Source organism: Onychostruthus taczanowskii, unplaced genomic scaffold (genome assembly GCF_017590055.1).
Source record: "Onychostruthus taczanowskii isolate IOZ18803 unplaced genomic scaffold, ASM1759005v1 scaffold4, whole genome shotgun sequence".
Classification (NCBI taxonomy): Eukaryota; Metazoa; Chordata; class Aves; order Passeriformes; family Passeridae; genus Onychostruthus; species Onychostruthus taczanowskii.
The window spans coordinates 9300963-9327701 of NW_024501459.1; the positions used below are offsets into that span (position 1 = coordinate 9300963).

The following is a 26739-nucleotide window of genomic DNA, read 5'->3' on the forward strand; positions in this document are numbered from 1 at the left end:
TTGGGTTTTCCTTTTAAAGACGTTCACACTCTTCTGGTGTAATTACAGCCTGCCAGAGTGAGGAGCATGAAACTGTTTAACTTGCGAAGCTTAAAATAAAAGGTGTATGTGGAAACAAGAACACGATTCTTTTTCTAGCAGTCCAGCACCAAGCCCCATCCCCTCCCTCTGCCGTGGTTTCTTCCCCTGAAATTTAGAGCATCTCCCTATTAACGCATTTTTAGGTGAGTGATTGGAGGCCCCTTTTGTCTTCTGTGTTGCTCTCATTATTTCTGTTTATTAATCTGTTTGTGGCTCATGTTGCATGTCTGAAGTCTCAGGTGTGGGTGCACAGATCTCGTGATTTATGCTCCAGTCTAATTATATAAGGTGCACCCTGGTTCCCATGCGGTCTTCCCCTTGGGCAAACTTCTTGATTGTTCTTGGGCTTGGGTGGTTTTGTGAGGTTATTTTTAATTGACCGATATCGCCGTGCTTTTATCCACAGTCCCAGAATAAAACCAGAAGAAATGTATGTGGCAGGTCAATACCCTGGAGGGAACAGGCATGACTCTGTGGTTTCTTTCCCAGCCCCTTCCTTTTTGCCCCCAGATATTCCCTCCCTTCCCTTGTGTTACAGACGGGTTTTGCAGAGCTTCAGTCAGTAATGCCAAAAATGTCAAAGTGTAAGTGGCTACTCCTTCCTCTCCAGACCAATCAGTCATTTTCAATCACTGGTTTAAATGTGCTGCAGCAAAGCCAAGCCTCTGTGCTTGCAGCAGGTCTCACAAAAGCAAGGCTGTTTGACTGACAGGCACGGAGAGGGGGCTCTGATAAGGCACTGAGACAAGTCTGGAAGCGGAGTATCAAGGACGAGGCTGTGGCAGAGGTACTGTGCATTATGGATGAGGCGCTCAGCTCTGTCGTTGATTGATTGAGGGATGGTTGTGCTCTTTCACAATGCTGGGTAAGATCATATGGACCGTCATTTAATATGAGCTTTCTTGTCAGTGGGAAGATGACTTTTCACACAGTGATCCCATGCAGATTGCAAATGACAGCCGTGCTCTCCCCTCTGCTTTTTAAGGGTTTAGTCTCTCATGCAGGTGGGTTAACCTAAAACAGTTAGTGCTTCCAGGTGTCATATGCTGGAATTAATGCTTGTTCTCAGAATCTCACTATAAATCTGACTATAAATATTGGAAAAGCACCTGTGTCTGATGATGTGACATACATGCCCTTTATCCCTCACAGACAAGGTGCCATCCAACCCCTGCATAGGTATGGTATTAAATTAAGTAGGGAAGCCATGGAGAATGCAAATTTTTTTCACACTTTTCTTTCAGGACAGAGAAAGAAGCTGTAACAAACAGTTCTGCAGACTTTGAAGCAACAGCCACAATACTGAGGTCTCTGACTGACAAGCCTTCTGCTTTCTCCTTCTCACAGGGCTCCTCCTACAGATGTTCTGAACACGTCTGCATCCCGGCAATCTTTTACTGCGCCCAGGTACTGAATGTAAGGAACCAAGCTGCATAAAAAGAAGTGTGGGGTGTAGGAGAAGGAGCACTGTGAGGAATTTACCAGAAGTCATGTCTATACAAAATGTAGGCATGACTTCAAGCAAAAATTATTTGAGAGAGCATAGTTGCAGAATGACCGAGTTTATTCTTAGAAAATGACAGAATAAAGCTCTCATTCAACAATATGGCTTATAATCATGTTAAATGGTATGTGTCAGGCTTGACTTCCCTAAGTGTCATCCTTTCAATGTATGACTGGAAGTTTATTTATTGCTTGAATAGAATCTCTTTTCTTCCCTACAGGTCTTGAAAACTAGAGTTCAGGAACTTCTGGATCAGTGTTTTCATTGAAATACTGGAACTACTATGAAGCCTTCTTGGTTTGCACTCATGTTGGCAGTGCTCAGTACTGAAATGCTGACAAGTCACTGTTCCACCATCAAGTCCCCGAGGTTCAGAGGACGTGTGCAGCAGGAGCGAAAGAATATCAGACCAAATATCATCCTTGTACTCACAGATGATCAAGATGTGGAGCTAGGTGAGAAATCATTGTTCTTTGCTACTACATTCGTCATGTGTCTTTCAATAGTTTATGCCAAGGAGAAAGAACTTTAAATTCAGGGAAGTTGATGGTCCTGGAATAGTATCAGAATGTGGGACAAGTTTGGAAAATGAGTTAACAGTATTATTAAATGGCATTTGTCGTATTTAATTATAGACTTTAGGAAATATATGCTTACCAAAATCCACCATGGAAAGCTTTAATCAGCAAAACAAAATTATTTAATAATGCATGCAAGGACATATGTGTAAAAAACTTGCATCAAAAGCCTTTTCTCACTCTATGACTTTTTGTAGCATTTAGAAATTGGAGCCTTATGAGGCCAGCATTTCCCTCAGCACTGTATAGGTGTCTGAATCTCCATATATTTGTCACGGGGATGCATGTCTGACATACTTATCCACACAGAAAAACTGGTCCAGTTAGAGGATTTAATAATCTTAATATTTGTGTGAATTACTGAAGTGTTTAAAATCCATCTGTTTTAAGAACTATGCTGTATGTATAAAAACATGGTAGTTTTGCTTTCACAAGTATACTAAATATCTGAGCACATACCAGTCAGAAGTGATTTTCACATATTTCTCTTAGGGTGGAAAAAGTTAAAACACTTAGATGATGTTCCAGGAGGCCTTTGAATGTTTTCCATTAAGTAAGTTAGAAAGATATTAATGGTAGTTATGCATATAACTGATTTTTTGGTTCACTGCCCAAAATGAAAAATCAAGGAGAGAATGAGGATCATTTTAGGTTACCCCCAAGCAAATATTTTGGGTTGTGAGATCAAAAAGGTGAAAAAAATGGCAAATTAAGTTGAAATTAAATCTTGCATTCTTAGCTTTTTTTTTTTTATGAGAGACATATTTTTAGTAGAAGTATAGTGAATTTCTATACAAAATGCCATATGACACTGAAAAATAAAAAATGCTTCATTCCAGAAAACTTCATTTGTTCTAAAATCACACACTTTCAGACAGAAGACTGTAGACAAAATATGGTCTGTATCTAAAAGCAGTTCTTTGGTTGCTAGCATTTTTGTATTTGCTATGATGCAATAATAATTTTATAGTCCTTCAGTGTTCTGAGGAGATAATTAATAAACTATATTTCATGACTGAGGGTTGCTGCTTTTATGCAGCAGAGCTCCAAACACAGGCCCTTATATCTGAGTGATTCTTATCTTTTTTTTTTATTTTTCACTCTTTCAAACCTCTGCTCTGTTTAGCCATGCTGCATAATTAATAGCTGTTCCCAGTTCTATTTTTGGTCTAAAATACAGCTCTTACAATGGGAGTGCATTTCTTCTTGGTGGAATTGTTCTGAAAAATTTTGTTAAAAGGGTCAAGTCAAGTCTTCCTTTTTGTGGTCTGAAAGAACCTGCTCTCTCCAGGGCACTCAGGGCACTGGGGAAGATAGGTAGGTCAGCAGACACACATCTCTGAACACAGCGTCACCAACTTGCTGTCCTCAGTCTTGCGAGAAGGTTTGCGAGTGGTGAAAAAGGAGGAAGGATGTGGCAAGTCACTTTGTTCATACTGCAGAGCTCTTCTCTTTGAAAGCTGCTCTGAATGTTCACAGGGCACTCTGGCTCCTATTAGCAGGCAGCTGAGCAATAGCCTGGGTGTGTGTGCATTCCCACTGCCTTGAATGAACACACAGGTTTCCCCTTTTCATAGATCATTTCACAGGAAACAGCATTCAGCCCCAAGATTTACTGTACTGCATTATTCGCACTTGTGCTAATAAATCATTCTGCTTATTTGAAAAATAAAGCCAAACTGTTTTCCATGTGTGAATTTTCCTCTTGCTCTTCATTGATTCCTGAGAAAAGTCTTAAATTTCTCAAAGGTCAGTGGGAAGTAGCACTTTCTGCCACAAACAGAATAAAACTTAGGCATTGGTATCCAAAAATCACAAGACTGAAAGTCACTGAATATGGATTATTTGCTATTGTATTCCTAGCACGAACATTTCTAAAAGCTATTCTAAAGGAATGCTTTAACATAAAAGCATATAAGGTGCATTATAGACTTCAATAAGAAACGATTTGTCTCCAGAGCTTGTATAGTCATTGAACAAAAATATTCATCTGACAAGTGCAACAGATATATAGAGCAGTCATCTGAAGTAAAATTTGCAAGAGGCAGGGAATTTGCATTCAGTTAGTGCTCAAGCCATAGGGGTATGTACATCTTCCTATTGATCTGCACCATCCCCCTGAGTTTTGCATTTTGAGTGCAAAAATATTCAGCAGAGATGCTGTCTCATCCACTTGATTAGATAAAACCAACAAATTGCCCCACAATTCCAGCCACTTCCTATCTATGCAAGGAGGAAAGATATTCTAGATCAGCTGGTGGATTGCAGCTTAAGCTGTGTGAAGCAGCCTGGCCCACAGCTCTTGAAGGAACTCAGCAAATACTTGGGCTCAAAAGGTATTTTACTTCTTAAATTGTGCCACTGTGCACTGTCTTTACCCTACCAAGATCATGAGGGTAGAGGGCTCACACTCACTGCCCAATGAAGAGGCATCTTGCTCAAGGCAAAGCTCCCAGAACCCAGAGCTTCTTCCCTCCTGCAAACAGCATGCTGTGGCTCTTCAGGGCAGTAGCCCCAGCTCCCACTGGGGTCAGCCCCATATCCTCTTCAGTCCAGCATTTTGCTTGCTTTTTGGTCTCTTCCCCTGTCCTCCTATTTCTCTATTATTTGCACACATGAGTACCTCGAAATATGACACCCCAATCACTCTTGTAGTCCTCACTGTAAAAAATATCTTGCATAATGTCAGATAGGTGTAAAAACTAATGAGTATGTTGGTAGTTTCAGTGTTTTTGACCCATTTTTACAGCCTAATGCACCACCCAGTGAAATCTGTATAAATCAGCTACTGAACAGAGCACTGGGTAAAGAGATCACAGCATCATCTAAATACATCACATCAGGCATAATTTGCCTGGTGTGATTTCCATCTTCCCTAGAACTAGAGCACTAAAAGACATAAGCTGAAAAAATGGGGGTATGTGCTGAGATCTGAAAAAGTCCATTACCTTCCTGGGGCCTTGCACAGAACCCCTATAAAGACAGGATGGCTCCTAAATGTCCCTTTGTAGAGATGCCCACCCGTGATGAAAATCCGTAGCAACTTTAAAGACTTGATACCTTGGTTGCCAAACATATTTCTTGAGGTATGAGAATAGACTGAGAAGTGACACTGAACTTCTTGTCTGACAAAACTGACTAACTTCTGTGTCCAAAGTGGCCATTCCCAGCTATCTGGTTGCCCTCAGGTGCTCCCCAGCCGGCCATGTAGAGCACGAGTGTCCTGCTGACAGACAGCACCTGAGTAGTTGTGCCCTGAAGACTGTGGGCCAGATGGTAAAGAACACAAGCTGTGAGGAGAGCCACAGACAGCAAAGGATTTTAACTTATATCAGCAAGTTTTGTCTCCTGCTTGTGTTTTGTTTTCCAAATGAGGAAGTCTCACCTGCTTTGAAGTGCCTGTTCCAGAATTTCCAGAGGGGCTTAATCTATTATCAGTGTCAGTAAGTGCATACCTGGAGGGAAAACTTAGTCATAAACAGCAGGTTTGCAAGAGCAGAGGGCTGACCAGCTGGAGGAATGAGGAAGCACTCTAACAGCTACTCATTTATAATACATGGAGGCAGGAAAGTGCAGTTCAGCTCTGCTGCAGTTACTGTGCATTAGGGTACCTGAATAGCCTCTTTCTATCCGGGCACCTCGAAGCACTTTACAGCTGAGATCTCAGGAAAAAAAACTGTGATTTTTCAAAATGGAAGAGCTCTGGTGAAAACAAAACAGAACAGAACAAAACAAAACAAAAACTAAAAAGTCAGCCTGAGGTCCAAGATAAAAGCATGTAGAATAAGGATGATCTCTCATTTGTCTTTTACTTAACGATTCAGTGAAATGCTCCTACTCATGTAAATGGAGACCTTTTGTGTTCAGGGACCTCTCAGTTACTCTTCTATATCCCTAAGCACACGGGGTTCAGAAAAGCACAAATGTGGATATTCTGCATTTAGAAAATAAGGGCTATGAAAGACAAAGAGTCCAAAGTGATGGTGACTTTCCTACACAGTATTAAATGTATCCTTAAGGACAGAGACCCTGGCATTTTAAATGAAATGCTGAAGACCCTACTGCCTCTTCCCTTTTTTAAACAATTTTTTTTACACAAAAGTCTTCATATTCAGCACTGACTCATTAGCCTAAAACCAAAAAAGAGCACTAACTAGAAGATAACTTTTAGGATTTTACTGCTAACATCCAAAGTTGAGTCTTCTTGGGAGTTTTATGGTTTTGCAGGCAGGTTTGCAATTGCTTTGGAACTTTTTTTAATTTGATTTTCAAGCAACGTAAACATAACAATCCAGAAAAATTCCTGTAGTATCAGAGGAATTAATAGATTTAAATGTAAAGGACAGTCAACTGTGCAAAAAACCAAAGAAAATAAAAGAAAGTAAAATTCCAGAAACCTTTTTTTACCAACAGCATTGTGCAAGTACTGCAATTCACAAAATTGTTTCCTAGGCACATACTGACATATCCACAGTTCACCCCCACCCTTCAATCTCTGCTCTGTTGGATAACATAAAGTACAAACTTTGACAGCTGTCAGCAAATACTGACAGACTCTGTCCTGCGCTGCTCAGCCTTTCTGCTGTCAGAAACCTGCAAGCTCTGCCTCTCTCACCCTGCAGTTCATGAAGATGCTTTGAAGGATGCAAAAAATCTTTGTTCTTTAAACAGGATCAGTGCAATTTCTTGAGAAAGATGCTGCATTTTTGCATACAATTTTACATGATACATTATTTTGAGCACAGTTCTTTAGTATCAGAACCAGACATGCTGATCTTGTGTCCACAGAAACTTTCCTTTAGAAAAATTGCTACTGAATTCTCTCCTTCCTTCCTCTGTCTCTTACTCCCTCCCTCCTTTACTCCCTTCCTATCTCTATTTCTCTTTCGTCTGTCATCTGATGAAATGGAAAGAATATTAACATTTTCATTGGTAGTCTCAGTATTTTACGTATTTTACTGGCATATTGAGTAATAATTCAGTCTGTGTAGCATACTGCTTTTCTACAGCTGCATTTGGAGAACTATTCACCTATAAATTTGATACAGATTTGACACTATTTCTAGATTAGTCCATATTTTAACTTTGTTTTGGGGTCTAAAAATAAAAAAAATTAAAAAAAAAATCTGTCTTTCTGGAATCCTTAAAAGTATTTTTGTTTGTATAGTAAAAATGTGATCTTTTCTGCTAAAATTACCAGAGCTGCAGAGTGAAGCACACTGATGTTCAGAAGCAAGCTAATCACTGACACTTTACTTTTAACAGCATAATAGCAGCCAATATGTTCAAGCTATCTTTTACAGCACAGTGGTGATCAGTACCTCTTATTGCAGGGTCCTTGCAAGTGATGAATAAAACCAGGAGGATTATGGAGAATGGAGGGGCCTCTTTCATCAATGCCTTTGTAACTACCCCCATGTGCTGCCCATCTCGTTCCTCGATGCTGACTGGGAAGTATGTGCACAACCACAACATTTACACCAACAACGAAAACTGCTCTTCTCCCTCATGGCAGGCTACTCACGAGCCTCGCACCTTCGCTGTGTACCTCAACAACACTGGTTACAGAACAGGTAAGAGACAAAGCAAAATTCTTCCTTTAAAGTGAAGATGGCATATTCAGCAATTGCTCTTAAGTCACTGCCTGAAATGATTGCCTGTTCTTGGCTGTTCATTTCCTTCCTAGTAGATGCTATAGTGTAGTGTTTTGGATTTAGCCTGAGAATAATCTTGATAACACAGCAAAGTTTTTAGTTGTTGTTAAGTAGTGCATATACGAAGTCAAAACTTTTCAATGTCTCACGCCGTGACAGCAAGAAAGCTGGAGGGGAACAAGAATTTGGAAGGGGACACAGCTGGAACAGCTGATCTAAACCAGCCAATGGGAAATTCCATACCATAGGGCATCATGCTCAGTACACAAACTGGGGGAAAGCTGGCCAGCGGGTGCTGCTTAGAAACTGGTTGGATTTTGGTAAATGAGTGGTGAACAGTTCTACTGTGTATTACTTGGGGGTTTGGGAGGTTTTTTGTGGGGTTTATTTCTCTGTCTTTTTTTGTCTCCCATTATTATTATTATTATTATTATTATTATTATTATTATTATTATTATTATTACATTTATTTAAGTTGGTAAACTGTTCTTATCTCAAGCCACAGATTTTACCTCCTTTCCTATTCTCCTCCCCATCCCGCTGTGGCAGGGGATGGGGGGTGGGAGAGCAACTGAGTGGTACTTAGTTGCTAACTGGAGTTATACCACAACAGCAGCAACTGTTGTCCCAAACTGGCTGTGCAGGGCAGAGGTTGAATATTGTAGAGAGGGAGGGTTGTACTGCCTGCTGGTCACATTTTCAGTAACAGCCAGGTAAAGAAACCCACTGGTAGTGAAGCAGCATATTTTCACATTTGGATGTCCCAGGTGGGAAATAAGCTGTTGGGCAGTTACACCTACAGTGAAAGAGGTGCATTTAAGTGGCATTGTGGGTCTGAACTGGCAGTTCCAGGCGTGATTATGGTCAGTATTATGTCCTGCTTGTGGACAGCTGCTAGCAGTTATGGAAGAAGACGTCAGGCCAGGCTGGGAACTGGTGCCAAAGACCTCACAGGAGTGGAGGGACTGTCATGGGAGCAAAACAAGGTGAATGGTATAATTTAAACTTTGCCATGGGGTGATATTTCATTTGCATTTTCTGAAAAGGAGTAGAAACATGTCTTTAAGAAGGATTGTTCTACTGTGCACCAATAAGATTTGATAATTTTCTTGTAAATTCCTGGTGGTTTTCCGTAGTCAGGAGATCCCTTTCCTGTCTACAAAGAACTCTTCTTATTCATCTCGTCTGTGCTTCAGCTTGATGTAAAACTCAATTCATTTCTGCATCACCTATCCCCAAAGATTGAATCTGTAGACACGTTAGGCTCCAGCCTGACTTCCCCTTCTCAAGGTACGGAGTTGTGCGAGGTCATCAGAGTGCAATTTGTCCAGAAGTGTCATTCAGCTACAAAGACTCCCCTTTACAGAGCAAGGAGGCACAGATCTCCTGCCAACTGCCTTCCTTACCATGTAACTGGCAGCAAAGAAACTTGTTTCTATCAGCAGCTTAAGCACAAAAAGGGATTGCTTTCAAAACATAGAGCTGGCAAATGTCTCCATACTGTCTGCTAATCCTGAATCTCTTAAAGCTGCTACATCCAATGCCTTAAGTTTATCTGCCTCTGTGCTATCTTTTCTTTACTAAGCAGACAGTTCACCCTTTTTTCTTCTGTCTCTCTGCATCTCTAGATCTGGAGAACTTCTTCTTCCTGTATTGAAAACAAAACCAGACATATCTTTCACTTTTTGGGGCTTGCTGTTGGCTCTGACACACGAGCTGAATAGTACTTCACTCTCAATTAAGCTGATCTCAGTGAAGTTATCATCTGAGTACAGCACTGCTAAGCCTGGGTAGGGGTCAGCATCAAGGCTTTGGAGGAGAAAAGGAAGGAAGAGCAAATTGACCATCACTGTTAGAAAAGGTGCTGAATTTGACCTAAAATATAAGCTTTATCTCCGACTTACATCTCAGAAATCCTTTCTGCTTAATGAATGGCTGCTTCACGTGGGACCTGTTCCTAAAAAATCAATATCCTTTTGGTTTGTCATCTATGTTTTGCACAACTAAATGCTTCACACATAAACAGGCCATCTCTGTCACTAGCCCTTTCTGCCCCTCTGAGGGTAAACAGCTTTGAGCATATCTTCTGCACTGCCATGTGTTAAGAAGACATGTGGAGATGCTTACTAAATGCAGACTTGACCCTATTGCATAGAAAGGAAGAAAGGGGTCAAAAGGAGAGGAATAGGAAAAAAGTACTTTTTCAAAGGCAGGCAAACAGAACATCAGTCCTAAAACTGTCAGGATAGGTGAGTTTTAACAAAGAGCAGAAAAGAGTAGAAAAGGGAAACAAATGGAAACATCTGCATGAATCTCCAATTCTGATGGAGGTACATTGTTCAATCCTACAATACTATGGCTGCAAAGATTTATCTTTTTACTCCTTGTAAGATGAGCCTACCTTCTAATGAAACCACAATTATTTTTTGAGGTAGTAGCTTAATTAACAGCAGATCTTATAATACATTTCTCAAAGATAGTGTTGCCTTATTAAAAAGTCACCAAAAGTCTGCTAGCCAAGTAATAATCTACACTTCACAGCTAGAAAGTTTAGTAAAATTATAATGACTCAAAAATACCTGGGAGTCAAGAATAATTGGGAGTGAAAATAAGGAAACTGTGGAGAGAGGTTGCAGATGTTATAGATACTTACCCTGTGCATTTCTACGTGTTTTGACAGTATATCAGTAACCTCCTCAATGGGAAACTGAGACACACAAAGAGAAGTGAATGACTCAGGCCAGTCACAGTTTGGTGACAGTCCTGATAAGGCACCTGACCAGAGAGCTCCAGTCTGGATGAGACAATGTACAATACCTCCAACCTGGTACTCTGTAACAATGAGAATGTATGCATTTTTTGCATAGGATCAAATTAATACATGTCAGTGGCAATATAGGGGTGGGAGAGTGTTTCTGTAATGTCCTCACTTCTGCTTGCTCCAAACAGTTTTTGATATCTATAAAGCATCCATTGTCTAAACCTGCAGCAGCCCTTACTAAGCCCCCTCTATTGCAACTGATGACGTGTGGGCAGGCTGTTATGAGGGGAGTTCTGCTGAAGCCACGAGGACTCCACACAAGCACAGCAGGCCCTTTAAAGTGTGGTCTGAAACGTGCTCTAATAAACTGCGGTTATAATTAGAGCCCACTGGGGAAACCTGGCAAAGGACAGAATGTTTTTTTCTTTCCTTTTTCTATTTTATTCTTCTACTCTGATGTGACCTAAGGGCAATGTTGCATTTCATGGGAACGTCCCTTTTTGAAGATTGTATGTCAGTGCTAAATCATAGGCAGACACCGTGCTGGACACCAGCAAGGCAGGCAGCATTCAGAAACAATACTGGGCAGTAGCAGGGCGGACAATATTCAGAAACAACACTGCCAAACCTAAAACACTTTTGCTTCTAATTATAATTTTCCAAAACTATTAAGGATGTTTCAGTGTTTACAGTGTCCTGTTCACAAGCTGTATGTTAGTGCAGCAATGAACCAATGGTACAGCTTCTTGATTGTCCACAAAACTGGTAATACTAAATTTGAATTTGTAGGACGTAGCAGGGAAGGCACACAGTAAAGAGTCAGAAAGAGAAAACAAAGCAGCTCTGGAGAGTTTCAGTGATGACATTTGTTTTAATTACATAGGATCCAGGCAGTCACACTAGAGAGAAGAAAGGGTCCCTCACTTTCAAATTTTTTGGAAATTGTGAGAAATTCTTGAGAAGTTTTCTTTCATCTCATAGTTTTTAATGTCAGTAGATATTCCTTCAGCTATTTAGATTTAGATGTTTAATTCATAAATTTATTAACTGTAGGAGTTAGAGATTTTGCTTTGTGCTTTCCAAAGTATTGACTGGTCATTTGCTGTACTTTCAGTCTCATAATTTATCTTCTACTGCTCTGTCCCTGTCCTACGGCACATAGTCTTTCCTCTCAGATGTGCCCTTTGCTGTTGCTGGTTCCCTTTCTCATTCACCTACACAAACACAAAGGAAAACCCCAGAAGTGCAACCTTGGCTTCACTAGTACGAGACGGGGATTGTGCTGCATCTTAATAATTGAGCAGCAGCCAAGCATCATCTTGGTATTTTAGAAGACAAACCATCACATGAGAACAGCCAATATAATATAAACATTTTCTTTTTAAGTAGTGGGTCATACTTTGCGTACTGCAGGATTTTACATTTTTACCAGCTGAAGTTTCATCCCTTTGCAAACATGAAAAGAAGTATAAGTTTAAAATTCTTACTCTGACTTAACACACCTACGCACTCTAAACCCTCTCTGCTTAATGTTACTTTGTAGAGTTACTACTCTCTAATCCTTTCTCCTCTTAGCCCTGCACAGCCAGTGTAACTGTGCAGGAGGGAGCCGGACTCTGCCTTGGCTCAGCAGCTGCTGACAATCTCACAGCATCATGCCAAACACAGACCCAGGCTCTCCCTTCATGGAATCCCACCTGAAAGAACAGGGACCACCAAATTAGGCAATTATTTTCTGGAATTGTCTTTGGGAAGATGTATTTCCCAGTATTTTATTTCTTGCCCAGATGTATCAACTGATTAGAATAACATTCAAGATTCATGCATGGGAATGTTCTGGTGTTACTTGTGGGACAAAAATGGTAACATGCGAAGTTAAGCAGCTCAAATGTTAATTCCTAAATGGCTTCATTTGTAAAATCCCAGACTCAAGAAGTGACACCAAGATGCCCCTATCTGGCATGTTTTGACATTAGTAACAGAGTTCTGTGCAGTGATGAACAGAAATGGTCACTTGGTTGACAACTGGCTAATGTGTTCAACAGCACATGTCAGTGTGCCCATTGACATCTGTCACTTATGGGTGCATTTCTTAGTGTAATGAACAAAGAACTAATAAAGCACTGAGATGACAGGAAACTGAAAGCTAAAGAGCATTTAAACTGTGCACCATTCCCTTCTGACACACAGGGACATGTTACTCTTTCATAAAGAGAGCAAAAGCTATGCCTCCTGAAGGTGTGAGCAGACAATAAGTTTCCTCTGGAGGCAAAGCCCGTGTGTTTCCTGTTCACAGCCTTGCAGTACAAATCACTGCCAGCGCTTGCTATTTTTAATCTGCATCACTTCAGTGACCTAATTTGTATCCTGCCTCATGCACCCTTTTAGAGCAGAGAGGGTGGCACAATATGATACAGGGGTGGGAATGAATGAGCAGAGAATAAATCCTGGTTTTCAGATTATTTCTGAAGTGAAAATAAGGAGGGAGAGAACTCTGAGTTTTCAGGTTCTTTCTTAATTGGTATGAAATATTCTGGAAAACATCAAACGTAATCTGGAAATATTTTAAATAGTTAAAAATATGTCTCAGTTTTCAGAATAATTTGCACTTTCTGTCTATAAAAAAATGTATAAGTGAAAGAGAAATATGCTGAATTTATGCACATAATCCACAGAAAGTGAAATGTAGAAGAGGGAAAAGGCCAAAAGAATAACATGCAGGATTTTCTAGTTCTATGGTATCATGTGAAGTGAAACTTTTTTGGTATCTGTCCAGGACCTCATCAAAAACCACAGTATATCTGCCTACTTATGCTTAAAGCATAATTCTATGCTATTAAATATCACGCAAAAAACCATACACTAAAAGACTTTTAACAAGTTTATGTATGCAAGTGCTTAATTTAGGAAAATCTGGGTAGAACATTTTCTATGCAACCATTTCTTCTCTTGCTCACATAACCAAATTACAGTCCTTGGCTACATAACAACATACCACTTTACGGAGGGTGAAATTTCCTCCGTTTGAAAAGATAGACTAGTTCTATCAAAGGACACCGTGCTGGAATCCACACCAGCACGGACCAGGGGTTTCATATCCCATCTGCCCCATTCCACTGCTCACTTGCAGAGAAATTAAGCAAAGTGGGATTTTATCACATACATAGGGCTGGGCACACTGCTGTAGGTTTCCAGATGTCTTATGAAAGGCAGGTTTCCAGATGTCTTATGAAAGGCAGGAACCAGTGAGATTCAGGAGTCCTTTCAGACATTACACAGAATGGAGACTCTGACCAAAAGCACTTCTGACTCCCTCCATCCTACCCCATTAGGCAGTGCAGTGTCCACTCCTCATTTTTCTGGCCCTGCAAGACATCATCTTGGCCTCTCCTCTGAGCCTTATCCCTATGCTTGTCTGTCCTCAAGTCATTCCCTCCCTCCCTCCCTCCCTCCCTCCCTCCTCTCTCAGGTCCAGTCAGTTCTTGACAGACATGTCCTGTTCCCACTGCTTACCATTAACGATCTCCTTTTCCAGCCTGATCAGCAAATCTGCTTCTCCCACCCGCTTTGTCAATCATCTTCTTTCTCCTTTCTGCACTCATTGTCCCACTTCTTGGTTGACACTGCCAGTCCTGGGGCCCCAAGCCCCCACTGCTTCTTCCCCCCACCCCCAGCTCCTTTGCTGGATTTCCTGCCGTTCCCCAGACTGCTTGTCCTTATCGGGTCACCTCCTGCCCTCTGCATTCCAATCAACTTTCTCCCTCCTACTGACACCACTCACAGGTGGACAGGGAATAAATATCCTGAGGTGTCCAGATCTCCAGCACATGAAAATTGCAGGGTTTTATTCAAAGGATTCTAATAGATGCCTCCTTGACAAGAGAGACCATCATGCCTTTCACAGAGTTCCTGCTCTCAGTGCAGAGCATGTAAGTGCTATCAAATGAAATCTCTCATAATTTTTTTCAGATGTTAAGCCTAATTCCTTTTCCATTACTGTGGTTCTCAAAGATGGCTACTGTTTGGGCTAAAAAGTTTCAAAAAATTCAGCCTGAGGCAGACATCCAGTGCGGAAAATTTAAGTCCAAGTATAAGAGAGTTATAAGCAACTGAAAACAGGGTCTTATAATGAGAAGTGTCAGACAACATCAATATTGGAAAGTGCTACCAGCTTGGCCCATAATACAGGCTTTGTTAAAGACATCACCCAGGCTAACAATTGCTATATCAAGTTATAGGCTAATGCCTTTTGCAACTGCGGAGTTATAAAATCCTTAATGATTTTTTTGGTTGCAATGGTAAACTTGGCAGCAACTGGGAAAGACCCACAAAGCTGGAGAAAAAGTAGAAAACCTGAGGTTTTTCTATGGCGTTTAAGTTACAAGACTGGGAACCGTGAAATCTGAATTATATTCTTGGCAATGCCACAGGCTTCCTGCGTGACTTGGGTCTAGCTAAAGGTTAACCTCTTGGTGCCCCAGTTTCCTCACCACATTTTTTGGGACAATGCTTATTTCATTTCCTAGGTGGTGCTGGCATACTGAGCTGGCTTTCTACGCTCCAGTGACGTGATACACTAATCTTCTGCAATTTTTTAACAGAAGGGAAAAATCAAATTTCTCAAGTTTGAATCTATGGCTTGCATAATGGGAAGAAAGCAAGGAGGAATTTACTGGAATGATTTGGAAGCGGAAGTTATGTTGGGTTCTGTCCACAGAACCATAGAATCACTGCATTTGCGTCCTGAAATGTCATATAAACAGTGCTCTGCAACTCCTGTAAATGGTTTCCTGACTTTGTTAAAGGAAGCGGGCTGTCTACTTAAAGCTCTTGTCTGGGTCACGGTGACTAAACCTTCCTGCAATGTGGCTTTTTAAAGGTTTGCGTTTGTTTTAACTCAGAAACATTCCCATAAGCCTCAACAAATAACAAGGGTGTAGAACATAATATATGTCCTTTGATCCATGGAAGTGCAGAGATGTCTCACTAGTAGATGTAGCCCAGTTCACCTGTGCACTAATCCACTAATGCTGACAGGAGTTAGAGGACTAAATTTATTGTGTAATACTGTAAACCTTAGTCATAATTGCTTGTAAAATGTGCTGGGAAGAGCAGTCCTGGGAATTACGAGAATTTGAATCACACTCAGCTGTAAGTATTAGAGAGCCCCTGGATCAAATTATATTTGTCTTGCACCCTTTGCAACCCCCTAGATCTCTCAGCCCAGTACAGAAATCATTAGCTAATTGTAAAAAGGAAAACAAAACCCTGTCTTAAGGCATCTGTTCCTGTCAGGTACCAGACGTGTATATTCTGCAGCCCCTCCAGAGACGCATAGATGTCTGTAAAACTGTTCACCATGCCATGTGTTGTTGTTTGCATAAACATAATTGAACATACTAATACAGAATACAATTATTCTGATATACAAAGCTACACTACATGTGATTAGAAAATAACAATGTGTCCTGGGAACAGTTAGCAAAACTGCCAGAATGCAGATAAAAATTGTCTTATTAAAATGCAAAAGTAAGCATTTATCTTTGCTGCTATCCCTATGGGGGCCGTTACACATAATAATGAAAAGATGTCCCTTGAAATGGCACTGCTTTTTAATGAGGCTTTTACCCACTGAGTCATAATTTCCATTTTACTAATTACAAGCAGAAATGGCTTCCTAAACCCAAAGTGCTGAATCCAAACAGCTTCTGAAGCTGAGGCTTCCCAGTTAGTTCCCAGACTTGGGCAATTCAGCAAGTGTTGGGCCGCAGCTAAGTTAAAGATGGGTGTTGATTCTACAAGCCAAGCATGTGAAGACCCAGCAAAGACATCTGCACATCACAGTGTTGGTTCCTGATCAGTTCTTTGACATATTCCATAGTGCTTTACTCTTTAACAATCCTCCAGTTAAACAAAAAACAACTAGGACACCCATGGTGATTACTTGCTGATTGTTATTTGGTCCCATGGACACTCCTGTGCTTTCCTTTTACTCTGGCACTTGTCTTCATTCAGAGCCTGAAGAACCAGACACTAACTGCTGCTGCTGGGCCCCATTCTGACTCACTCGCCCTGTCCTATTCTCAGTAGTACTCAAAAGCACACGGTGCAAGGACTGAACGCTTGTATTTCAGTAAAAGCCTGGTTTTTCCCTTCATCTGTCTAATTACTCATATCCTCTTGAGTTTATAACCAATAAACCATCTTTGGTTAAAGCATTTTGGCAAATATGATCCATTGTCACAGCCACTGTTTCTTCTAGTATTCAGGTCTTTGCTACACATTTGACATGGGAATTGCTTTACACAGCAACAGGGGGAAACATCTATTTCTGCAAACTGTCACTCAGGGAGCTGCTTAAAATTTGACAGCACTGAGATTATTTTTATGATAAAATACTAAATCACTGCCAACACAAAGGTGAATGGTTCAGGCTGTCAATCCGAGGTCTCATAACATGAACTGAAATATGGGGTTCAGTGGACCAAAAGGTATGCGACAAAACATTATTAAAGTTAGAAAATTAAGTAATCTAAAGCAAGGAAACTCCAAGACGAATTGGCCCTCCTCAGCTCCAAGCCATCCTTTCTTTTCCAAATTCAGTTTATCTATTCTCGTCCTTATGCCCCATGTCATTTCATCTTTTCATTTTATGCTGGTGGCTTTCTCAGGTAATGAAAACCAAAAAAGAGAGTCAGGAGTGAGGGAAGCTGATGGCTTTTTTTAATGCCAAAAATTAAATTCTGGGAATATTCTCAAATCCATAAAGGAACACTCCATTGTGATGCTAAAGTGAGAAGGTGGAATAATTATCTGTGTGCTACAGTTTTTTCTGAGCTTGGTCACTTTGAGACAGATTTTCATAGCCACCTCTGTTATTTACAAAGGCCCTACATCAAAACCTATACACATCAGAACTTAATATAGAAAAGTTTGACAATTATTTTTATATGGGTGAACCCATTTCTTTTTCCCCAGTCTTTTTCTTGGAAATTACTGAACTGTTTGGCTAAAAGGTTCCATAGAGCAAAATACAGCCTGAGTCAGATAGCATGGAAACTATCACCACTAATGATTAAAGTTTGGCAAGACTGTAAATAGCAGAGTCCAGGTCTCCAAGTGAGTCAATCTTATAATACACAAGGCAGTCAAACCATCCTATATGATAAATTGTCATAGCTTCCATTGCACAATTTGAAAGCCTCTGATATTTGTGAGAGACAGGTTGGCAGTAGAGCCCTTTACTGATGAGCACAGCACACAGAGGTTCCCCAGAATTGTACAGCAGCTGCTGGTAGAACTGGGATGGCACTCGGAAGGGCTGACCTCAGATTTCCCCTGTAACCACAGACTGCCCTTGGTTTTGCTCGGCTCAACGATGATTCCTCTCTCTCAATTACATCACTCTCCCATATTTTCTTCACTGTCGTTTCTCTCTGACTTCTCTTCCCCTCTTCCTCTTTCCTTGGCTTCCCTTCTCACAGAATTTCAACCTTCATCCATATACTTTCCCATGATATCTGACTGATAGTTTAAACCAGTTTGGCTGCCTTAGATGAGAGGTATGGTTTCCATTCCAGGAGACAACAGTGCTGGGCATGTATTCCCTGCCCACTGTCACTCTCTTCACCTCACAGTTCTTGATTTCTGGTAGGCCTCAGGATAAAAAAGGAGACAGGTTGGATTGCTTTCTTGGTGGCTGTAGGAAGAAGAGCTGGAAGCCTGGTCTAGTGTCTGTAGGACTTGTTTATATGTCACATTCCACGTGGTGTAGGAAAGTAACATTATATATGACTGTAATCTCCAGTTTCATTTGGCAGTTGTCTGATTGAATTGCATCATATTTATGTTGCCTCAGACAAGTCTTAATTATGAACATTTTGATTTTTCCACCAGTTTTCCCAAGAAGTTCACCATGCCCATATCAATCAGATCTGAATTATTTGAGCCCTTCCACAAATGTGCTTTTTTTGGTTAGATTGAATGTGTCTAGGTTGGATGTGAGGCTTTCCAATGTGACTTCATTTCCTAGTAGGAAACAAGCATAGTGATTCAAGGTATGTCCCAGTTCCCAGCTGAAGGACAGCATCTCTGGGTAGCAGCTCTCTGCAGACAGGCCTGACTGCTGAGTTGGGGCTGGCACCAATGAAATGGCTGGACACTGTGAGGGGTGCAGGCACAGCTGTGAAGAACTCTGTCCCTGGAAAGGGAGAGGTCTCTGTCATTCCCTCCTCCTCCATGGTGTCTGACTTTGTGAGCACAAGGAGTACCTGTGTGCAGACAGGCAGCAGAACTGCTGGCATGGGTGACCCTCCAGGGGCTTGTAAACCTCAAGAAAATTAAAAGGGGGAGCAGGGAGCAGTGAAGATACTGAGGCACCTCAGCAGGTTGCTGGGACTGAGCAGGAGATAATAAATCCCAAAAACCCCACATGGCAGACCTGATCAGGTGTTTTGTCACGGCAGTTCCCATGTAGTGGAAAAGCAGAATGGACCCATCTGAGCTGACTGTTGTGTCCAGGTCACAGATCATACACAAGCAGCTAAAGGCCTCCCATACCCCTCTCTCCCTAGAAGGAAAGTGGCTGCATTTGCCAGGGTCCCATGCCAGCATTAAGCATGCTCCCTTCCAAGGATAGCTGGCTGGCTTTTGGTGTCTGTGTATCTTTGCCACAGGCAATCCACAGCTCCTGGATAGCTGGGAGCCCGCTGCATTGTGAAACTGCTTTCCTTCCCACTTCCTTGCAGATGAATTGGCAGGAGCACCTATAAACCTATGGCAAAGGCTGAAATTTTCAGTCTGAGTGAGTTCCGACTTGTAACCTCAAGCTAATAGGAAAACTTACATGGAGTTTGGCAGGCCAGGTAGAGGATTTTGACCTCCAAGCCTTCGCCTCTTTGTAAGTTTTGCCTTAGAGATGATGCGGCAGCAAAGCAGGGTGGGGATCCCTTCTTGCTCTACCCGAATGTGTCCTAATGGGATAGAGATCTGTGCTTCCCAGACCTTTTATCAAAGCAGCAAATGTAGCCAGGATAGCAAGCCTGAACTTTCAAAAAGTCAGAAGCCAAGCTCTGAAACATCACAGGACTTGCTGAAAACCACAAGGTGTTTCTCAGATGTTTCCTCTGGGCACTGAGCTTTTATTTCATATTCAAGTGGAAACCAAGAGGAACATATTCTTTCTAAAAGAAACCCTGAAAATATTTCACATGAACACTAGATTCCAAAAGATTAAGAATAAAACATAGAGTCACGAAAGCTTTCAATTCTCATAAAAGTCTGGAAATAACTTATTTTAATTTCAAAAACCTCTAAGCTATAAAAGGAAGATTTTTGGTAAAGCAACTCTGACTCATTCTAACACATTTTCTCTTCATTCATACGTTCTTTTGACTCAGACTAAAAGACTTGGATTGCAAAGCCTCATGCGTGTGTGTGTGTTCTTTTTTTTTTTTTTTTTTTACTTCACAGCTTTTTTTGGGAAATACCTCAATGAATACAATGGCAGCTACATCCCTCCTGGGTGGAGAGAGTGGGTTGGATTAGTGAAGAACTCTCGCTTCTATAATTACACCATTTCTCGCAATGGTAACAAAGAGAAGCACGGATTTGATTATGCAAAGGTATTTTCCAGACACATAAATGCCACATGATTAATCCATATAAAAATAACTTTCAGAAAATTAATTAACCAGGTAATTAATTAATTAAACAACTACAGCCATGAAATTGAGATGTCATTTTCTCTCCAGGGCATTTCAGATCAATTTCCACCTGAGAATATTAATCACTCAACAGAAGAATGTTCCTAAGGCTCTTCAGTGGAGCCTGGTGATGCCTCCCTCCTTCCTCCCTTCTTCCCTCCCTCCCTCTCCCTGACAGAATGTGATGTTTTGGCAGAAGCAAACAGTAAATAAAAGCCTTTCCCCAAAAGAATTGTGTCCCTTGCACTACTGAACTTTAAAGTTTGCTGAGTGTTGTCAGTTATTACCCACAGAAGAGCCTTGGTTAATGTTGTTTTCCATTGTAGAGTGCACACCAAAGAAAGGCTGTGTGCCTGTGGTGTCAGACTCCGGATATGAGTATGAGGGTAGATAAGGGCAAGAACACGGCCTTTGGAAAAGTTCAGAGCTTGCTTGTGCTCCTGACAAAGTGTGGAAAGTATGCCAAGGGGACCTGCCCATTGCCATGAAGTTTCTTGGAAAGGCTTAGGAGGGCAGATTTCAGACAGACCAGCCTGCAGAAAGCAATCTGGAATTTCCTCAAATTGCAGCTCCAGGAAGATGATACAGATGTTGCAGCTGTGGTTTCTGACCCATGTAATGAGTTTTTATTGGAAGCTAGTGACGCCTGTTTCTGATTTTCCCATCCATAGAAATTACATTATACTGATTATATATTTATACAGAGTAAAAAAAAAAAAAAAGGAAATGTATAATACTGGTTAGTTATACATTCCTTACACACCCTGTGTATGTAGCTAGAATAAACAGGGAAACAGGAGGGGAGTAGATGCTTTGGAAGAGCAGTCATACAGGCATTTCACTCAGGCCACAAATCCAGAAATTATCACAGCCCTGGTACCTCACACTCATTATCCATTTTGGAAAGTAAAGGATCACTCACTGTCTCATCCATATGCTTGCAAGGTTTGTAGCAGCCAGGGCTACTGTGCATGTCCAGGCGTGCTGCAGGAGAGGGGAAGGGGCAGGGGACAGGGAGCGGGTGAGCGAGGAGGTCACAGCTGGTTGGCTTGTCCTAGCACTGACATGCGACACAGACCTTGTCCCTCAGGCTCTGCTTTTGCAGCTGTTCAGGGCCTCGAATCCACAACATAAGATTAGTCATGCCTGGAAGTGCTTGAAATTACAAACATTGTCTCAGCACTTTCTCAATGAAGCTCGAGCTAGACCTCCAGGCCAACAGTGAATACTCCAAGGTGGCAGGTGGTTTAATTTAAGTTTTCATCTTTTTTTCTTAGTTCTATTTCCTCCCTTTTCCTTGTAGACTTCCATTTGCCACCTTAGCTGTGGGTTAAGCCAGTTTATTAGCGAGTCACAACCTTAATCTCAGCAGCTGCACTGCTTAAAGTTGCACAATTAAATGAACAGAGCCCGCAGGAATTCAACTGCTCCCTGCATTCTCATTTGCAATTTCTTTGATTAAGATTTTTTGCAATCTGTTGCCTGTTGTAGCTGTCTTCCACTTTGTACATATGCAAAAGTATAGTCTGAACAAAGAGTGTGCAATAAAGGTTTATGTAAACAGAAAACCAGATTAGGATTCAATGTTATTTGGGAGCCATTACCTTGTGAAGGTGTTTTATCAATGAAATTTAAGAAACATATCTTTGTCAGTACAGTCTGCCATTTTAAATGTTACTTAGCTTATATTACCAAATCTGGTAATCAAATTTACTTAATACTTTCTGTTGTATCTGATTTGCAAAATACTGTCTCATTTTATGTGGCATTGCCTGCTTAAGAAAGTAATTACTGCTCAGTCTCCCCTATGCTCCCTCAAATCATACATCTCTTTGATGGTATGCTTTTACTTCCTGATCTGAGCTTTAATGAGGACTTGGAAAATAACATAATAACATGATAGTATGTGATCTAATTAATCATGCACTTTGTAACTTTTGCTTTGTGTTAATCATATGTTCCAGGACTACTTCACAGACCTAATCACTAATGAGAGCATTAATTACTTCAGAATGTCTAAGAGGATATATCCCCATAGGCCCATAATGATGGTCATCAGCCATGCTGCACCCCATGGCCCGGAGGATTCTGCACCGCAGTTCTCAGAGCTCTACCCCAATGCTTCACAGCACATGTAAGTGAAACTCACACACTGCCAGACCCGCTCCTTGTATCTGCTTCTGCGAGGAATTTGTTTATGGAGACAGCTCAGGAACAGGCAATTCAAATATAAGACACTCATGTAAGCAGAGAATGTTTGCTTGTTTCTTTTGCTGTGCTTGTTCCTTTTGCGGGGGAGAGTGACAGCTCTGACCATTATTAAAGCAGAGAGAAACTCTTTTCCTCCTGGGAAGTTGTGGGAGATTAAAAGGTCAGTATTTGGCTTTGTAAGGGCAGCCTCTTACAATACCCTGAAAATATGTAGACACAGGTCAGGATCTGTTGGAAAGATATTACTTCCTTCGTTTCCCTCTAAGATATGTGCTTCCTGGGCTCTAACTAACTGAATGCATTGAGTAAAAACACCCTTTTGAAGCTTTAGAGTGCACCAGATTTGTTTATACACTAGATACTGGCAGATTCCCAAAATAGCCTATCAGACTGCACTTTTAAATAACACGCTTAATCTTTTCTGGTGATCAAACTATAACAAAAAACTGCAACTCTTCATTTTGTTTCTAGAAGAAAAAGCAACTTCAGGTAAAAATCTGTGGTGATTCCACATCTGTGAATTCCTCATCCTGCTTCCTACTTTGAATATTCTAGGTTCTTTTCATTATAGTGAGAGGCTATGGAAGATTTCCATTGCACTTGTGACTCCCATGGGTTTGTAGACCAGTCTTTCCATTTGTGCTGAAACAATGTATTTGCACATCTTTAAAAAACAACCCAACAGCAAAAAGAAAATCACAAAAAACATCTTTATAAAATATTTCAGCTGGATTGTACATTTATCTGTCCTCTCAAAATGAGGATAAATTAATTTCATTAGACAGTGGGAAAGCTCCTTGGTCCAAAAATTGTATTTTGGACACTCTGCAGTAGTTCACATATGCGGATGGTTTTTCGACTTACATCAAATACTTCAAAATTTCTAGGAGTAGTAGTTACTGCATGCCCAAACTGATCACTGGTTAAGGCCAGAAAAATATTTGCTGCTCATGGCACATGGTTACATTGTTGTTGTTTTGCATCTTTTATCCTCTTACTGGCTGCTACTTTCTAGATATGCCAGTTTCCCTGACTTTATAATCTTATATTCTCCATGATCCCACATTCCTGAGACCAGACTTTGCAAGTAATGCAAACCAGTCAGCAAGGGTCAGCAAGATTTTGTAATTACTTAGTAGCTTCTACTCATATAGGGAACTAATGAAGTTGAGATTTTAGTTGGTAGATAAGATAGACACGAATACATGAATCCTGTTATATTGGGTTGTATGGAAGAATGTCCTCAGTCCTGAATTATGTGCTTCAGCAGAAAGTAGCAGGGAGCAATGGTGGAGAGAGGGGGAAAGTAAAACCATCAATTTTTCACCCTGTTTTTCTAGCTTCTGAAAATCACAAGTTTAGGTGAAGCATCCAAATCAGTGTGCCCCATTCTCTTTGCATTGGTTTAATCTCTTTTTAAACTCTGGTGGCAGGCCCACCATCCTGTGGCAACAAGTTCTACAGTGTCACTTTGTGCACTGGGGACAAAGGGCTACTTTTTATTTCCTTCTAAACCTGGAGCTTCATTATGCCACCTGTGTCCCCTACTTCCCATTCTGTGAAGAGTAATGAATAGTCACTATATCAAATTGAAAGGATTTCTCCCATGTCTCCTTTCAATTGCCGCTTTTCACTGCAAGAGAATTATATCTATTTGTTCTCACTCCATTCAACAGATTGTCTCTCACTTAGTGGCACAGACTGCCTGGCCTCAGGCAAGCCATCCTTCCTGCTGGGGGACTATCCATCATACGGGAGGCAGGATCCAAACTGCTTCTGTTTAGCTGTGGGGACGGTGTCTGGGAGAAAAGCACTGAATCATTGCATCTCACCCTACCTCTCCCCAGGCCAACTCATTTTAAGCTCCTTGCTCTCTTCTGACAAGTGCTTGTAGGAACTTGCTTTGGTTTATCATGCTCTTGATGACTTTCTGCTGCTTGGTGTTTTCAGCCTGCTTGTTTTCTAGCTTGTGCTAGTAGAGCAAAAGGCTTTAGTTAGTCTCCAAATTTTTAACTCCTCTCCATGTTATATACAGGTTACACGTTACCTGCAAAGATTAAGCAAAATTCTAGCTAAAATTAATTTTTGTTTTTGTGGACTCCTGGGGTCTAAATACCTTGCTCTGCTAGGCTACTTTTGAGAGCACTCAGCTGTGCTTCTTCTTTTTTTCTAGTGTTGTTGATTTCTTGGCAAGCTTCTTGCAGAGTTTTTTCTCCAATGACCTCAAGAGATCCTTGCTGGCTTGTTTTATGTTTCTTATTGCACTGACTGACTGCATGTGTTAAAGTTCAGTCTGCAGACTGTGAAATGAGACAAATTGAAGATAAACTGCTAATTTGGGTTTGGGTGGCTGAAGAATCCAACTGATTTCTCTATCAAAAATATAAGCAACATGCTCTGAAAGATATGAGAAGTTCAGTTCTCACAGAAATATTCTATGTTCCCTATGAAAACAGAACAAGAACAATAAAATCCCTCCTGCCAAGGTTTGTGTAATTTGAACATTTAACCCTTAGGTTTTCTTCCTTGGTGGTCAAGCACCATTTGAATCTCTTTCCTTTTGACCTTGGGTGACAGCCATCTGACCTTGGATTTTGTTTTTAAAAATGTAGTTGCTGTATCATGTTACTGTAACGCTTACCTCCAACAAAGAAGGGAAACCAGGTCAAAAGCTGCTTGCTGGCTCAACAAACTGAGATGGAAGGTTATACCTACAAACCAAGGATTAAGATAGCCTGTCAACCACATGTAAGAAGTTTTGCTTAAGAGAACAGTAGCTGAAGCAGACCCTTAAATTACATGATGTCTCTTTGCTGATAAAGTGCCTGCTAAACATTGAAATGCTGCCTCTATAAATCAAAACAAAACAAAACAAAACAAAACCAACATAAAAAAAAACAGCCCAAAAGTTTGTTTAGAAGTTTTCCACTGGCACATATAAAGAAGGGAGTGGCTATGGCAGGAAATACTCCAGTTCAGGGAGAGCTCTGCCCTCAAGTGTGGGCGTCTATTGGTCTCATTTCCGCTCTTATCAACATGGCAAAATTAAATAAAATGAATGCAGCAGCAAAGTCCTTAAGATTTATGAACAATACATCAAAAACAAAAAGAAAATTAAGAATTACATGCCACCATTATGTTCTAGTCCTTTCCTCCTCAGCACAAACAAGCTCTGGAGTGGCATGGAAAGTCTTACAAAGACAAAAACAGTAATGATGTGCACACTCTTTACTTATTAAGTGATTCCTTTGAATTCTTTAATTCCAGTTTAAAATCAAACACAAACTATATCATATGGGAAGCAGCAGACTATTGTTTCTAAGCTTCCATTCTCCCCTCCCACTCTCCCACTTGTCCTCTCCATAATGTATATACTATTTCTGACATCTAAAAATATTTCTGAAGGTTTATCCTGGCTGCTATGAGTGAAATATTTTCTGAAAATAAATCATACTAATGCATGCACTCTAACTATCCCCAGACATTATTTCTGTGAAAGAAAATGGGACTAGAGAAGATGTACTAGATGAAAGCAATACATAGATTTTTGCTGTGGTAATGAACATAGTCTGTTAGGGAGCAGGGTTGTTAAACTTTTGGAAATGTTGTTGTTAAATACGAAGTTATGTTACAGGACAATCTTGTTTCATCAGACAGCTGAGCTGGAAAGCTTTGACTCAAAGGATGCTCTGATGAAAGCCTGAATTATCTGTTATGCTCAGGGCCTCTGGCACTTTAACTTCCCTTTACCTTCCAGTGTGAACCAGTCTTAGGGGAACTGTGAATCAGACCTAGGCTGTTTATAAGCTGTGAAGTAAACAAACATTAGAAGCAAAAATCTGCAGGAGGCAGGTTTACTGAAGAATGTAAAAAATGGAAATCTGAACCACTGCTGGCTGTGCTGAGTTAAAATACTTGGGCTGGCATGAGGACTCACAGCCAGATTTTATGACTACCTGGAAGCAATCCTATTGCCAAGCTAGAAACATTAGGAGGAGCAGATAGAAATGGAATCTGATCTATCTTGGAATAGATGAGGAAACAAGCTAAGAAAAGGTAGGCAATATGAAAGGCAGAAGTTTATATTTCCATTTAAAGATCATATGAAGGGTGCTGATATAACAGGTGTGTAGGTCTGCAGTGGTGAAGCATCAAAAGAAATGTTGTAGCTCTGGATCCCCAGAGCAGTCTTGAGTGTGAGTTTGGGGTGTGAGGTGGCTGCACCTGGAATCACTGAGGCCGAGTC

The 26739-nt window shown here is 40.9% G+C and overlaps 1 protein-coding gene across 8 annotated transcripts in view; it reads left to right on the plus strand.

The window, feature by feature from the left end:
• The window catches only part of SULF1 (sulfatase 1), a 183113-nt gene that overhangs the window by 119419 nt on the left and 36955 nt on the right, over positions 1-26739 (plus strand). For 7 of the 8 annotated variants that reach the window (XM_041412919.1, XM_041412921.1, XM_041412914.1 and 4 more), the window contains 5 exons: positions 1429-1488; positions 1806-2040; positions 7497-7736; positions 20050-20201; positions 22247-22416. In XM_041412919.1, coding sequence (XP_041268853.1) covers positions 1869-2040; positions 7497-7736; positions 20050-20201; positions 22247-22416 — 734 coding nt within the window. In that variant the 5' untranslated portion in view covers positions 1429-1488; positions 1806-1868. Of the gene's footprint in view, positions 1-1428; positions 1498-1805; positions 2041-7496; positions 7737-20049; positions 20202-22246; positions 22417-26739 lie in introns of all 8 variants that reach the window. The other variant, XM_041412917.1, reaches the window with a different exon arrangement.